This window comes from Phyllostomus discolor, chromosome 4, assembly GCF_004126475.2.
Source record: "Phyllostomus discolor isolate MPI-MPIP mPhyDis1 chromosome 4, mPhyDis1.pri.v3, whole genome shotgun sequence".
Lineage (NCBI taxonomy): Eukaryota > Metazoa > Chordata > Mammalia > Chiroptera > Phyllostomidae > Phyllostomus > Phyllostomus discolor.
The window spans coordinates 31,550,648-31,565,968 of NC_040906.2; the positions used below are offsets into that span (position 1 = coordinate 31,550,648).

General features: G+C 40.1%; 2 protein-coding genes across 4 annotated transcripts in view; one reads left to right on the plus strand and one right to left on the minus strand.

Annotated features, from left to right (window-relative positions):
• The window catches only part of LOC114493866 (MOB-like protein phocein), a 51,158-nt gene extending 49,418 nt beyond the window's left edge, over positions 1–1,740 (minus strand). The window contains exons 1-2 of the mRNA XM_028508606.2: positions 1,552–1,740; positions 766–930 (exon numbers count right to left, since the gene is read on the minus strand). Coding sequence (XP_028364407.1) covers positions 766–930; positions 1,552–1,554 — 168 coding nt within the window. The 5' untranslated portion in view covers positions 1,555–1,740. The remainder of the gene's footprint in view (positions 1–765; positions 931–1,551) is intronic.
• HSPD1 (heat shock protein family D (Hsp60) member 1) lies at positions 1,704–12,467 on the plus strand. Of its 3 annotated transcripts, none has more exons than XM_028508965.2 (12): positions 1,704–1,764; positions 3,138–3,313; positions 4,433–4,685; positions 6,779–6,861; positions 7,420–7,515; positions 7,931–8,024; positions 8,517–8,685; positions 9,972–10,071; positions 10,685–10,930; positions 11,096–11,270; positions 11,567–11,745; positions 11,845–12,467. In XM_028508965.2, exons 2-12 carry the CDS (start codon positions 3,140–3,142, stop codon positions 11,995–11,997), a joined length of 1,722 nt encoding a protein of 573 aa, XP_028364766.1. In that variant the 5' UTR covers positions 1,704–1,764; positions 3,138–3,139; the 3' UTR covers positions 11,998–12,467. The 3 variants fall into 3 exon arrangements, with proteins under 3 accessions (XP_028364766.1, XP_028364764.1, XP_028364763.1); XM_028508963.1 differs by lacking the exon at positions 1,704–1,764 and adding an exon at positions 1,873–1,990; XM_028508962.1 differs by lacking the exon at positions 1,704–1,764 and adding an exon at positions 1,903–2,208.
• Positions 12,468–15,321: the final 2,854 nt, after the last annotated feature.

The following is a 15,321-nucleotide window of genomic DNA, read 5'->3' on the forward strand; positions in this document are numbered from 1 at the left end:
ATTCAATCTCCTTTCCTGAAACACACATTTGGAGAGACAGACTGAAGCACAGGGCCCATTTCCTAAAGGTTTCCTGTTCCTGGCTTCCTGCTAGAACTTTCTTTCTCAGAGGCTAATGCAACAATGCAATTAACATACTTGACTCCAAGGGCATTTACTATGTATTCTGGCTGACACTTGAGAGCTCTGAGGTCTAACCTGTTAACTGAAGAAGACCTGGAAGGATAGCTCAACCTGTTCCTTTCAGAGATATGCCAAGTAAGGTAAGCGTGGCCAATGGATTAGGGCAATTTCAGTGTTAAAGATTAGACCCATTCTTAATTACCTTAAAGCATAATTTTTTTTATCAGAAACTCAAAATTTGAGCCCTGAACCAGTGTGGCTCAGGTGCTTCCTGGGTGGGACACACACACAACCACTGTTTCTCTCTCACAGAGATGTTTCTCTTTCTCTCTTTCCTCCTCCCACACCATGTCTCAAAAAAAAAAAAAAATAAACAGAATCTTAAAAGATAAATTCAGAATTTGCAGAAAACACTGGTCATACTAAGGTACCAAATTCGGTTTAATATTCTCAAACTCCCCTTCATATAAGATGTGCAATTTCATTTCACAATCGTTTCCTTTAAAGAGCCAGATCACACGTGGTTAAACTAGGGAATGATCTGGAAATACAAGCTACTTAAAAGGCTGCTTTTAATAACCACCAAATATTTCTTTTTTTCCCCTCCACATAAGAAGTAATTTCATTTTAGCTCCCATTTACCTTTCCTTTGGAGCCCGATCCAACAGCTACTACAGTTGCTTGCAATACTTTTCCTTGAGATTTTTCTGGAAGCATAATGCCTCCTTTGGTTACAGTTTCTGCAGCACACCTTTCAACCAGTACACGGTCAAAGAGGGGCAGAAACTTTCTAAATGCCTGTCCTGCCTGTAGGGAGAGAAATGTTTGATTGAAACAAAAACCAGTATGTGATTATTTTCTACAAAGACAATGTCATTGTATACGTTACATGTAAAACAGCACATGTGGTTTCAAAGATAACGCCCCAACTCAAATTACTCATTTAGGAAAACCACTTGAATGCAATGCGTTGTATTTCAAGTTAATCTCCCACTCCCTACGTATGTTAGGGGTCGTTTGTGCTTCTCTGGTCAGCCAGCTGGAAGAGCTGTACTGGCAACCTTAATTTATTCCAAGGTCAAACATTTTCCTTCGTTAGGTTTTTCCAGGATATTTTCAGCAAACACTTAAGTCAATTTCTCCGCCCAAGACCATGCTTTCTTTATGAAATTACACACCTATTAAGACCTGCAGGGGAAAGCAGGTCGGCAGCAGCGCGTGCGTCCAGGTTCCCGCCCCCTACGCCACACGCCCGCCGCAAACGCGCGAGCAAAGAGCCCTTAGGAAAAGGTCGGGGGGTTCTGGCCTCTTCAGATTTTTGGAAGGTGTGCGTCCCCGAGTGATCTCTACCCCTCCCATTACTCCCCACGAGAACTGTCCAGGCTCTCCGTATGCCTCAAACCGACCCCCAGTCCACAAGGGACTCACCATAGCTCTGGCCGCCGCAGTTCGTACTCTGCTCTCGCTCCGCGGCCGCAAAGAGAGACCAGCAGTCGGGCTCCCGGGACACGTGAACTTGCGAAAAAACCGCTCAGCGCGCAGGCGCACTCGGCCCCACTACCCGCCCTACCCTGCGAGAGAGGGCGGCTGCAGCGGCGCGCACCACGATTCGTCCGAAGAGCTCTGCACAGCCCCCTGACGGTACGACCGGGAGGCGGAAGAAAAGAGGCGCTCTTTCTAGGCTTTTCTAGGACTCCTGCCCAGATTAAAGTAGTATCCCTTCGCCCCCTTCCGGAAATGACGTAACTTGACCCTTGACCTACAAGAGAGCGCGGCTCTTTCCGGAAAGTTCTAGAACCGAGCGCAGCCCGGGAACTAGCCTAAGCTCGCGGGAGAAGGCTGAGGCCCCTGGACGGGCTCGGCGCGGGTAGGGAAAGGCGGGGCTGGCACCCGGCGCGTGCAGATTGCCGGGCCCGGGCCGCCGGGAAGGGGGTGGGAGGTGCCAGCGCACACGTTGCCGCGGGGCGGGGGGGAGCACTGGAGGGAGGGGACTCTAGCTCATTGCCTTGTGCTCCTTGCCCTCGGTCTCTCACTCGCCGCCGACGGCCTGCCTAGCTACTCGCACACCCGGCCGCTGCCCCGCAGGTATGCTGCCGCCCCGCGCCGCCCCTCCCAGGTTTCTTGGACCCGGAGCCGTCCCTCCCCGCTACCCTAGTACCGGAGTGGGCCGGCTGCAGAGACCATGGGTTTCCCTCCAGCGCCGCAGGCCCGGACCCGCTTGCCCAGGCCTCGCGGGTCCATGCGGGTGCCCATCGCGTGCGGCGTGAATCGCTCGCCGGGGCAGGGCGTGGGAGGGAAGGCTTGCATGGGAGTTTGTGGAATCGGGGGAGTGTATTCACGTGGGCCTTCCGAGGCAACCCACTCCTGGCTAACTGCAGGGCTTTGCGGGGGGTGATCGCACCCGCGTGGGAACCACTTTGGCTCCGGGGACTCGGCGGGATACGTACCTCCACCCTTGACCTTGTTCTGGGCGTCCAAATGGAAAGACACGTGGGGCTGCGCGGAGTGGGCCGGGCCGCAGCCACCTGCATCGCGGCCTACGTGGCCGCTCTAGAAACATGTCTTACTAAGCAGGTTTTTGCACTGTCAGGAATATTTCACTTTCCTAGTCATCGGGCTTAGAGCCTGCCCATATCCTGCAGACTGGGTTTCTCAGGGGCACATTTGGAGTGTGTGGGCGCTGAAGGCCATTTTAGCAGTGAAAGATTAACTGGTTTAGCCGCAACAGTAGATGACCACGGGGAAGAAGACGGGTGTGCTTTGTGCTGGTGCTCTAGGTCGGGCGTGCAGGCGGCCCTTTTCTTCAAACTTGCGCTAGTACCTGGTGTTCTGAAGCTGTGGATGCCTGGTCCGCATACCGTGGCCCAGGTGTAGTGGCTGGCAGAATTCAACCCAGCTCGCCTCTGCATCTAACGTTCGTCCTGCTGCACAGGTGTCAGGTTTGTGTTATAAAACATATCAGGTAATGCTAGTATTGACGTACTGATGATTTCCTTGTTTCTTTCTCTCCCCAGAAATGCTTCGATTACACAAAGTCCTTCGACAAATTAGGCCGGTGTCCAGGGCACTGGCTCCTCATCTCACTCGGGCTTATGCCAAAGATGTAAAATTTGGTGCAGATGCCCGAGCCTTAATGCTTCAAGGTGTAGACCTTTTAGCCGATGCTGTAGCTGTTACTATGGGGCCAAAGGTATCAGTATTATTTTTGTAATTTATAGTAATGTTAATTAAGGAATAGTATTTTGTTGATGGCAGATAGTCACACTATTTTTGAGAGAACCCAATCTACATAAAAATTCCACATTATTGGTTAATCTTTTTTTCTTTTGCTTACATATGTATAATAGTCTTAAAACTTAAAATGCTTTTGCCAAATTGCGAAACTATTTTGTACAATGTGTGACATAATACACTGCTAGTACCATGTAGCTCAAGATGGAGTCTTAACCTCAAGGTAGAGTTCATCTTGCTTGCCTGCTTTTGTTAAATTTTGGGTTGTTTCCCAGTAGTTGGCACCTAGCATAGAGGGAAGAATGTTCTTATCTCCTATAATATCTCAATTATGTTATGGTGGGTGCTAGTTTTACCTAATGTTTTCCTGCTGACGTTTCTGTTCCAAAGTGCATTTAAAATTTTGTCTCATTTAACATGAAGAAATTGGTGAGTGAGTGGTAATAAATTGAAGAGGCCTTTGAATTGAAGGTTGTGCACAGTGAAGTGATGATACTTTATTTTAAGTTAAAAACAATTCAAATATCAAAGAGATGCAAACTGTGTAAATAGGATACTGGCATGCCTCCCAAGCAGAGCTTTGGTTCAAACCAAGAGCTGCAGTGCTGTGCACCATGTCTGAGATTTAATGTTGAACAATCTGGAAGAGTGCAAGAGTGCCCTGTGCTTGCCTGCAGTTAGTATTTTAGTAACTAATTTTTACACCAAGTTTAAAAGTAAGTTTTCACATTACTTTCAAAGATAGCAGGCACTTGGCAAAACTTAAGTATAAATTATGTGAAGGATTTCATTATCTACAAAATTGGTATTGTTTTACATGTGTTCTCATTTTGCAACATTTTTTAGTCTTTAAGCTTTTTATCTTCCATAGTACCTTATCCAGAGTTACACAGTTGCCAAGAAAGAGGTGATTTTGTCTATAAACTAAGAACATTGATGAACTTGTCCTTGAGATTAATGCTGCAGATCTGGTAATCTCGAGGCTTTCAAGTAATTGCCTTAGAAACATTGTTCTGTTTTACACTAAATAGTACTTTAGATGTGTGATTCTGTAACATATTTTTGTCTTCAATTACAGGGAAGAACAGTGATAATTGAACAGAGCTGGGGAAGTCCCAAAGTAACAAAAGATGGTGTGACTGTTGCAAAGTCCATTGACTTAAAAGACAAATATAAAAATATTGGCGCCAAACTTGTTCAAGATGTTGCCAATAATACAAATGAAGAAGCTGGTGATGGCACTACCACTGCTACTGTGCTGGCACGTGCTATTGCCAAGGAGGGTTTTGAGAAGATTAGTAAAGGTGCTAATCCAGTGGAAATCAGGAGAGGTAGGAATGTCTCTGTTGATACCACATTGTTTATATTAGAAAATTGATTCTTATTTCTCCTCTTCCCTAAAAATTCTCACGCTGAGTACTCCTTCACCAAATAGTGATTGAATGCCTGGCTACGTGGCGGGCACTGTATTAGGTAGTAACAAGGAAAATGTGACTGAGACACTTCTGTCGTTGGTCTGACCCTTGTGTCTTTGTCACACCCCCTTCCACTTCTTAAACCTCCCCCACTGCTCTGACAGCCAGTGGTTTTATTGGGAGATAGGACATGCACTGTGTATCTTGGGAATAGTAAACTTGTGGAGCAGAGAGAGATTACACACTTTTGATGTTCTACTTTGGTAAGTAACTAAATCACCCAGGTTGTTACAGGGGATTTTTTTAAGCAAATTTTTTTTCCTTATTACTATTAGATTTTAATCTTTATTATATTTTTTCCATTAACATGTAGTCCCCTTATGCCCCTCCCCTTATCAACACCACAGTTGTCCATATCCATGAGTCCTTTTTCCTTTTTGCTCAATCCTTCTACCCCCTCACCCCTCCCCACTAGCTGTCATCCTGCTCTCCATCTATGAGACTGTCCCCATTTTCCTTATTCAGTTTGTTTGTTAGATTCTACAAAGCAGTTTTTTCCTTACCTCTTACCAGCACATACTATGTTATTGGCCTCAGTTTTGTTTATTATTGCTTGTTTTGGGAAGCTACACCACAATTTAAAGATTTGCTCCCCAGCATGACCTTGATGGCAATACACACTTAAGTCCTTTCATTGTCATTTATTACCTGTGTGCTAAAACTTGGTTTTTGTACCTTGAAAATGAAATTACCATGTGCCTCTAGGGTCTTATTGGCTGAACTAGGAGACCCTCCATAAAGGATGATGCTACTAGTTTTGTCAGAATTGGCATCCCAGGTATACTGATATTTCATTTTGTCTATCTTGATGTTTGAGGTCCAAACATAGAAATGTGTTGCATTAAAAGCAGTTCTACTGTAAATCACTAATAATTACTAATTCAGGTTATTAAGATTACTTCCCAGCCATGGCTAGTGTGGCTCAGTGGATTGAGTGCTGGCCTGTGAACCAAAGCACTGCTGGTTCGATTCCCAGTCAAGGCACATGCCTGGGTTGCAGGCCCGGTCCCCAGTACAGGGCATGCAAGAGGCAACCACGCATTGGTGTTTCTTTCTTCTTTCTTCCTCCCTTCCCCTTTCTCTGAAAATAAAAATAAATAAAAACTTTAAAGAAAACCTAAAAATTAAAAAAGAAAAAAGATTACATCTCAAAGAAGGTCATTGTTGTTACACGCCTTGCGTTGAAATTTTTTCTTGAGGCAATACTTAAAGAAGGAAAGAGCTACCAGTAGTCCCAATTGAACAAAATGGGGTTCTCATAAATCCATATTGTGATGTTATCAACTGTTAAAATTATGTTGTAGGTTCATAATTACATTTTTTAGATTTTATTTATTTTTAAGGAGGGGAAGGGAGAGAAACATCATTGTGCAGTTGCCCCTCGAGTGCCTTTTACTGGGGGACTTGGCCCACAACCCAGGCATGTGTCCTGACTACAAGTTGAACTAGTGACCCTTTGGTTTGCTAGGTGGCCCTCAATCCACTAAGCCACACAGCCAGGGCCATAATTACATATTAAATGAGGAAATACTGGATAATTAAAACCTGTAGGGGCATAGTTGCAAGAAATTCCTTATCCTTGAGAATCATACTTCTTGTTGAAAGTAAGGGACTGTAACCTATTTTGGTCCTTTTTTGTGTCATTCATTTGGGGGGAGAGATGTTGGGTGGCCCTATTGGAAACATGCAACATGGTTGGATTGGGAATAACTGACACAGAAAGAGTTGAATTGTGCAATTGTATACCTCAGTGGTTTTTTAGTCCAATTGTAAAAATACTTTGGCATTATGGGACTTTAGTAAAATTCCTGTTTCAATGCATGCCATCCAACTCCATGTGATTTGGAAAAGTGCTGGCACAGAAAAAGCATAGGCTAAGGCATGAAAACATTTATATAAATCAAAAGTTATATATGACATGTACTCAGTGACATTTATTCTTGACCCAGGTGTGATGTTAGCTGTTGATGCTGTAATTTCTGAACTTAAGAAACAGTCCAAACCTGTGACGACCCCTGAAGAAATAGCTCAGGTAGGGAATTTTTCATAATATATTATGGTAATGTTAAAAAATTTAATAACATTTTATTCCATGGAAATCATACACCATTGTCAGAATTAACAGTACTATTCACCAACACTGGAAGCATTTTTCTCACTAAATGCTTGCTATAATTCAAAATGATTCAGTGATTATGATATGAGTCTTAGTAGGCTGCCATTTTATTTTGACACTGAATAAACCTCATTTGGGTGTATGCAGAATTTTCTTCAGCCTTTGTGTAGTTGTAATATTTGCCAAGGAAAAACAAAATAATGGAGCTCAGTCTTTTTAACTTACTGTTTTTGTTTTTAAAAAATAATTTCATGTTTGTTTCATGTGTTTCAAAAATAACATAGTACAATAATGAATTGAAAATAGAACCAGTACGTCATTAGGAGTACTATGCCATAAAGTCCTCTTCCCCATACCTTCGCCCCACCAACCATGAATGTGTCAATTTGGAAGTTACTAGGAAGAGGAAGGGGAGTTGATTGAGGACACTAGTCTTAACCTTTTTAATTTGGAAAGGTAACTTGATTATTTCAGGTTGCTACAATTTCTGCAAATGGAGACAAAGAAATTGGCAACATAATTTCTGATGCAATGAAAAAGGTTGGAAGAAAGGGCGTCATCACAGTAAAGGTAAGTGTGTTTTCCATGATAGCTTGAAATGAGATGTCTGATGATCAAAGCTAAGTTTTCCAAATAAAAGAAATTTGATCTATACATTTCAAAAAGTATATTCTATTTTATTCCATGATGTGTCATACTAACACCTGTATAGAGTACTTAAGTATGTTCTGTGTGAATTAGCCTTCGCTCTTGGGAATGATTCCATCCTAACTTAAATGGTATTGTCTTCTGGCTGTAAAAATTAATTCAAATATGCATTCTTGGAGTTATTGCAGAAGTTGGATGCCCTGGGGCATGTATATACGCCTATCTGGATCCCTGTCTTTAAGACGAGTGGGGTCGATTTATTAATCTGGTCTTTACAGTTTTTGTGTTTCCTTAATGAAATCCACACAAATAATTCTTTCATCCCCATCCCCCTTAGGATGGGAAAACACTGAACGATGAATTAGAAATTATTGAAGGCATGAAGTTTGATCGAGGTTATATTTCTCCATACTTTATTAATACAGCAAAAGGTAAGAGCAAGTCAGTAACCATGCACTGAAAGAGCAAGTTTGCTGTCATGATATGGGCGGCGGTAGGAGAGGGTAAAGGGGGAATAAAAGGTGATAGAAAGAGACATGACTTGAGGTGGTGACCACAGTACAATAATATACAGATGAAGTATTGTAGAATTGTATTCCTTAAGCCTATATAATTTTATTAATCAATGTAGCCCCAATAAATTCAGTTAAAAAAGGAAAATGTAAATTAAAAATTAAATTTAAATATTTTATTTGCTGTGTGTTGAAATGTTGGCATTGGTCAGCATTGTATCTCTGAAAATTTAGATTCCTATGTGCCAAAAGTTAAAATGCATATGAGAAATTAAGAAAACCATGAATTTATTAGTGGCTTTAAAAATGTACTGGAACTTTGGTTTATAATTTTTCCAGTTACATAAATTTCAATCATTTTCATAATATTAGTGTTCTAAAGTTGTTTTGAAATGTTCTTTGTTTTTGCAGGTCAGAAATGTGAATTCCAAGATGCCTATGTCCTACTGAGTGAAAAGAAAATTTCTAGTGTTCAGTCCATTGTACCTGCTCTTGAAATTGCCAATGCTCACCGTAAGCCCTTGGTCATAATTGCTGAAGATGTTGATGGAGAAGCTCTAAGTACACTTGTTTTGAATAGGTAATAGGCAGTGGTGTTTGGTTTACATTTCTAGGTCAATAATTTGTATTGATAGAAATCTCCACTGTGTATCTCCACCCACTTGTGTGTGTATCTGCAGTTGTGTATAATGTAGGTGTACTTCATGAACCCTTAGTCCAGTTGTGATGACTTTGTCTTTTTGAATATTAAGGCAAAGTCCTTAATATTTTGTGCAGCTTTCTCATAACATAGCCTAATTTTGTATTTGGTATCTATTTTTTTATTGTAAGTGTTTACAGTTGGTTTGAAGGTATAAATGACTGAGTTTTGTTTTTATATTTTGAGATTTTTTCTGGAAAAATATTTTTACAGTTATAATTTTGCATGGGAAGAGATAAGTGAGCAACTACCATACTGAAAACTTCAGATCTAAGTACATTCAGCAGTCAGTACTTTACATAATCATAAATTTTAATTTATAATCATAAATCAGAAAATTTTAATTAGTTAATAATTTGAAGCAAATTTGAGACTCAATCTAAAATAAAGCGAGGTCTATTCACTTAATTTTTAAAATCTGTAAGTCAGTGTATTGCTTTTGACTTTAAGACAGGCAACATTAATGCTGTAAGCAAAATCTTAGGACATTATTGAAATATATATTCTTCCTAACATTAGAATTGAGGTATATCAGAAATAAGATCTTCCACTTTGATTAAATGGAAATGCTCAAATGAAGTATCTATATGTGCGTTAAGAGATTGCATACCTTGACCTGATCCAAATCTCTAAGTTTACTTTCCTGCAATATTTGTTAGCTTGGATTTGCTTTTTGGATTATAAAAAAGCCTCATAAATTGTGGAATTTGAAGCCAAAATAATAAAATATAGGCCTACAGAGTTTTCATTGAGCCATTTTATTGGTAGCTGAAAAGTTTGATGTCTGATTTACTTGACATGGCATTAGAGCTTATCTCTCTGGTTTTTATTTGGCTTTTTTAAATAAACTAGACCAGCTGTCTAGAAGTTTGTGTATTTCTTTTGTTTCACAATCTGGTCTCAAGTGGACATTTTTTGGTATATTACAAGTATTCATTACCTGTTTAAATTGCTTTATCAATGTTACTGACATTTATAAAGGAACTAAATTAAGAATACTGCTTGCTCAGAGTTAATGGCAACTTAATACTAAATGGACTCCATGGGGTAAGTGCTTTTTAGATGACCCCCAAAAGTAATAATTAGTAGTGATTCTGAGTTTTCATAATCTGAAACAGTTGCCATTGTTTTTTAATTTAAACATTTTTAATTCCTCTTCTTTACAGGCTAAAAGTTGGTCTTCAAGTTGTAGCAGTCAAAGCTCCAGGTTTTGGTGACAATAGAAAGAACCAGCTTAAAGACATGGCTGTTGCTACTGGGGGTGCAGTAAGTAACATAAATGTGATAACTGGTTTACTGAATGTTGTTTCTACTTCCAGGTCTGAAATTAATGTGTAGAATTCACATTTTTTACAATCAGATTCTACCACCTGAGCTGTTTATTTAATGTCTGTTTCTCTTGGATGTCTGGGAGGTGAAGGTTGGATAAAGTAATGCTACAGTTCCTTTTCTACCTTGCTGTGGGTGGTCTTATTGACTAATCTATTTTTAAGAATACAGTAAAAGGACATAGGACTTAAGAGGTGGTTTGTTTTTTTTAATGGGTAAAATTTTTTGAAATTATTTTTACTGATTATGCTATTACCATTGTCCCCGGACTTAAGAATTTAGTCTTAGGATTTAGCCCCGGTTCCACCAAAAGTGTGACCTTGGATGAATTTTCTGAGTTTATACTTTTCTCAAATAAAACTAATACAAATTGAGGTTTAAGTAAGAAGTAGGAAATACAATATTCAATGGTCTTGAACTTTCACATTTCAAAGAAATAACAGTATTACCAGATGTTTCTTGCATCAAAACACCTGCATGATATATTATTAATAAACCTGGTGTAATGAAAAAAAAACTGAAATTTGCTAATCTTTTTAAAAATTTGTAGGTGTTTGGAGAAGAAGGATTAACTCTCAATCTTGAAGATGTTCAGGCTCATGACTTAGGAAAAGTTGGTGAGGTCATTGTGACCAAAGATGATGCCATGCTCCTGAAAGGAAAAGGTGACAAGGCTCAAATTGAAAAACGTATTCAAGAAATCATTGAGCAGTTGGATGTCACAACTAGTGAATATGAAAAGGAAAAACTAAATGAACGTCTAGCAAAACTCTCGGATGGGGTAGCTGTGCTGAAGGTAAGATTCGTTGTTGACTTTCTGGGTTTTATTGTTCAGGGAATTAACTTCCCCACGGAGATAATGATTACATAAAATTTTAAGGCAACTAGATGCTAATGACTCTTGGCTGTCAGCATTTCAAATTGGAGAAGCCATTTTAACTGGAATTTTTTTCATCTCTAGGTTGGTGGGACAAGTGATGTTGAAGTGAATGAAAAGAAAGACAGAGTAACAGATGCCCTCAATGCTACACGAGCTGCTGTTGAGGAAGGCATTGTTCTGGGAGGCGGTTGTGCCCTGCTTCGGTGCATTCCACCCTTGGACTCGTTAACTCCAGCTAATGAAGATCAAAAAATTGGTAAAAAGTTACTTAAAATTAGTTTGTGGCCTGGTTTTAGTCTTTCTGTTAAAATAATATTGTTTCCCACTAAATGGAATACAAATCACAAAGTGATTCCAAGAATAATGAAAGTACAAAGCACTGAGATCAATGAGAGGTGAAAGATGCTTCCTAACTTTCAGGGGAAATGATTGGGCCTGTGGTATTTTCCAGCTGGAATTTTCCTATGGCAGTACTCACAAGGAGAATTTTGCTGTAATATTTATAAAAAGAAAGAACTAAAATGAAGTGGCTAAATTTCGTTTTCTTTGTAGGTATAGAAATTATTAAAAAAGCACTCAGAATTCCTGCAATGACCATTGCTAAGAATGCAGGTGTTGAAGGATCGTTGATAGTTGAGAAAATTATGCAGAGTTCCTCAGAAGTTGGTTATGACGCTATGCTTGGAGATTTCGTGAATATGGTAGAAAAAGGAATCATTGATCCAACTAAGGTAAATAATTGACTACTTTCTACAATTCTTTCAATAGCTCTTCAGTAAGTCTACATTTTACTAAATAAAAAGTAATACTTTATGCAACTTTTTTTCTAGGTTGTAAGAACTGCTTTATTGGATGCTGCTGGAGTGGCCTCCCTGTTAACAACAGCAGAAGTTGTAGTCACAGAAATTCCGAAAGAAGAGAAAGACCCTGGCATGGGCGGCATGGGCGGAATGGGAGGCGGTATGGGAGGTGGCATGTTCTAGTCCCGGAATAGTGCTTTACCATTAGTACTGAGAACTGTGAGAGGAAGCTCCAGGCAGGGCTCCTCACCTCTAACTTCAGAGAAGTCAGTTGAAGGAAATGACGGGAGAAAAGGCTGGCTGATGTTCAAGAAAATCACTATGACCATCTGTTACTGGTTTCAGTTGACAACATACAATGGTTTACTGCTGTCATTGTCCATGCCTACAGATAATTTATTTTGTATTTTTGAATAAAATACATTTGTACATTCCTGATAACTAAGTGCAAGAGCCATGTACCAATGTACTGCTTTCAACTTAAATCACTGAGGTATTTTTACTACTATTCTGTTAAAATCAGGATTTTAGTGCTTGCCATCACCTGATGAGAAGTTAAGCAGCCTTTCTGTGGAGAGTAAGAATAATTGTGTACAAAGTAGAGAAATATCCAATTATGTGAGCTTTGTGTAATAAAATTTGTTTAAAGTTAATTGTGTTAGCCTTTCCATGAACTAGAAGATAGGAGAAATGAAAGCTAGTTGAAGAGGAGGGGATAGGGCTTGGCACAAGTGTTAACACATTGTTCTGCCTGTAGTGTTCTCTTTTCTGTACCCTGAATTACATTGGTGATAATGGGAGTAAATTTTTAGAGAGAGAGTGATACACACTGATTTGGTCCACTTATTTTTAATTTTTTTTTTAATCCTCACCATAGGATATGTTAGGAAGGGGAAGAAAGAAACATCCAATCAGTTGCTTCTCATGCATGCCCTGACCAGGAATTGAACCCACAACCTTTTGGTGCAGGGACCAAGGCTCCAAATAGCTGTCACCCTACCGGATCTTTTCCACTTAATTATATATTTGTTGGTTGATTTCTTGTATGTGCTCTGACTGGGGGTTGAACCCACAGCCTTTGTGTATTGGGAGGACACTCTTAACCAACTGAGCTAGCTGGCCAGGGCAGTAATATGGGGGAAAATGTAAAGGTAACAGCTCTGAATCCTGTGGAAACATTGTATTTATTGGGGTTTTGGTCATAAAGGGGCAACTTGTTTCTGACGGGTTATTACTCAAATGCCTCAGCACAACAGATAAGCTGTGGAGGTATACACAGGAGGGCAGGGTGTACTAAAGTGGAAAGGAGTGTGGTGTGCCATTCAAGCATAATGGATGGGGGCAGGCAGAAGCAAGAATCAAGATGGTCTTTCAAACTCTGATCAAGATTAAAGATGCCAGTGACTGTAGATGAGGAAGCAGGAGCGGTAGATCTCTGAGGAAATATGCCTAGGTTCATGGAAATCTCTTGGGAAACTGCATAAAATATGTCAAGGCCCAAATGAGATGTTGGATGGAAAAATGTTGGCAAGCTGTAGTTGCCTTACTGAAAGCAAGCAGGATTTACTTGTAACAGTACAGACCCACAGACAACCTTTCAAGTCAACATTTGCCAGGAGTGTGTTAAGAGAACATGTGTGAGTCTGGAGAAAAGTCTGAGCAAGGGGATGAAAACACTGATCTAATAGTCCAATACTTAACCCTAAACATGGAGATGAACTTTTAAAAATGCTCAGTCTGCCTGGAAAGTAAGGGAATAACCAAGAAAAATAGAATGTCACCAAAAAGTCATGTCATTGAATATTCAGAAGAGAACATGGAATGTTGCTACTGCAACCCAGGAGCCCCAGCTAGGCTCAGGTCTTGGAGAGTCTAAAACTGAAAAGCAAAAATTGGAGCCCATGACTAGGGGCGTCATCCTGCTTCTCACGGGCAACTGCAGTTCCAATCTGGTGATTGTCAAACTGGATTAACTATAAAGGGCAGGCTGTGTTGGAGTAAGTGGTTAATGAAATTGAATGCTGTAAGAAAAATGGAGTGAATCCACCGTCAAATTGAAAATAATCATTGTGGCCCTGGCTGGTGTGACTGGATTGAGCACCAGCCTGTGAAACAAAAGGTCATTGGTTCGATTCCCAGTTAGGGCACAAGTCTGGGTTTTGGGCCAGGTTCCCAGTTGGGGGGGGGGGGGGCGGGGGCATGTGAGAGGCAACTGTTTCTAGCACAACAATGTTTCTGTCTCCTTTCCTTCCCCTCCCTCTAAACCTAAATAAATAAGAGCCTTTTAAAAATAAAGAAGATAATCATTGTGAATTTAGTAACCTTAAGTGATAACGTATGTTTGGCTCTCACCAAGAAATGGCCTAACAGTAGCAGCAGCAATAGCGGGTGTGCCTATCACCAATTCTCATGTACATCCTTAGCACCAGGTTTTGATCTCTAATACTAGTCTCCACTGGAAGAGAACAGGATTCCTTGGATAGCAGTGCAGCCATGCCATAAGAAAGGAAAAAATCAGGATGGATCTGGAATGCCTTGTTGCTGCCTGATAGCAAGAATACTTTCAAGAATATACACAGCAGGTTATTTTTTGTTTGTTTTTGTTTTTGTTTTTGTTTTTTTGAAACCAGCTCAAGGGATTCCCACTGGCCAAATTAGGACTTTTTGAATATCAATATTAACAAATAATTATAGTGAATTATAACAAAGCCAGGAGTTCATCGTGATACTCAAAAGAGGCAAGTGAGTGTGAAAAATAGGAAAAGATAGTTCCAGCCCTGGCAGGGTAGCTCAGAATTTTCCTGATGTGTGGAGGTTGCGGGTTTGATCCCTGGTTAGGGCAATGCAACCCATGAGTGCATCAATAAGTGGAACAACAACAACAAAGTCAGCATTTCTCTCTCAATAAATAAAAACTTTGAAGAAAATGTTAGGTCCAGTATAAACTGGTGAATATATATTTAATGCCTTATAATGTTAAGACAGAGTATTAGCATATAAGTATTTACTGATAAAATATAGATTATATTCTTGGTTCTGTATGTACAAATGGGAATGAATGAAACAAAACTAGTGAGAGAGCTAAATGCGGAAAGGAGAAACTGAACCAAGGGGAGGAAAAATGAGCAGCACTGGTAGTCTCATATGATAACTGGATAGAAGAGGGGTCCAGCAACCACTTAGCATTGGTCATGAATAAATCAACTGAAGGAAGGTACCATAGGTTTCAGAATGATATATTATCAAATTCTCCAGAACTTGAAGTCTGAAGTTAACTCCCTGAGGGAACAAAATGTACCATCCAGAATAAGGAGTAGATTTTTGAAGCTTCCTGAAATGAACCTCATGATGTAACAAAATTTTGTTATAAAAAACAAAAAAAGGGACTCACCCTAAGTTTCAACTGAGGCTCACAATCACATTGGCCTGTACAGCCCAGTTTCATATCTCCAACAAACCTAACAGTCAGTTACCAAGATCCTGTAACTCAGCTGGACTAAGATAGTG

Excerpts from the sequence above, each read along its gene's own strand:
- HSPD1 (XM_028508965.2), top strand. The coding sequence starts at position 3,140 with ATGCTTCGATTACACAAAGTCCTTCGACAAATTAGGCCGGTGTCCAGG. Across the intron at positions 6,862-7,419 it reads CCCCTGAAGAAATAGCTCAG|GTTGCTACAATTTCTGCAAA; the intron begins GTAGGGAATTTT and ends TGATTATTTCAG. Across the intron at positions 10,072-10,684 it reads CTGTTGCTACTGGGGGTGCA|GTGTTTGGAGAAGAAGGATT; the intron begins GTAAGTAACATA and ends AAAAATTTGTAG.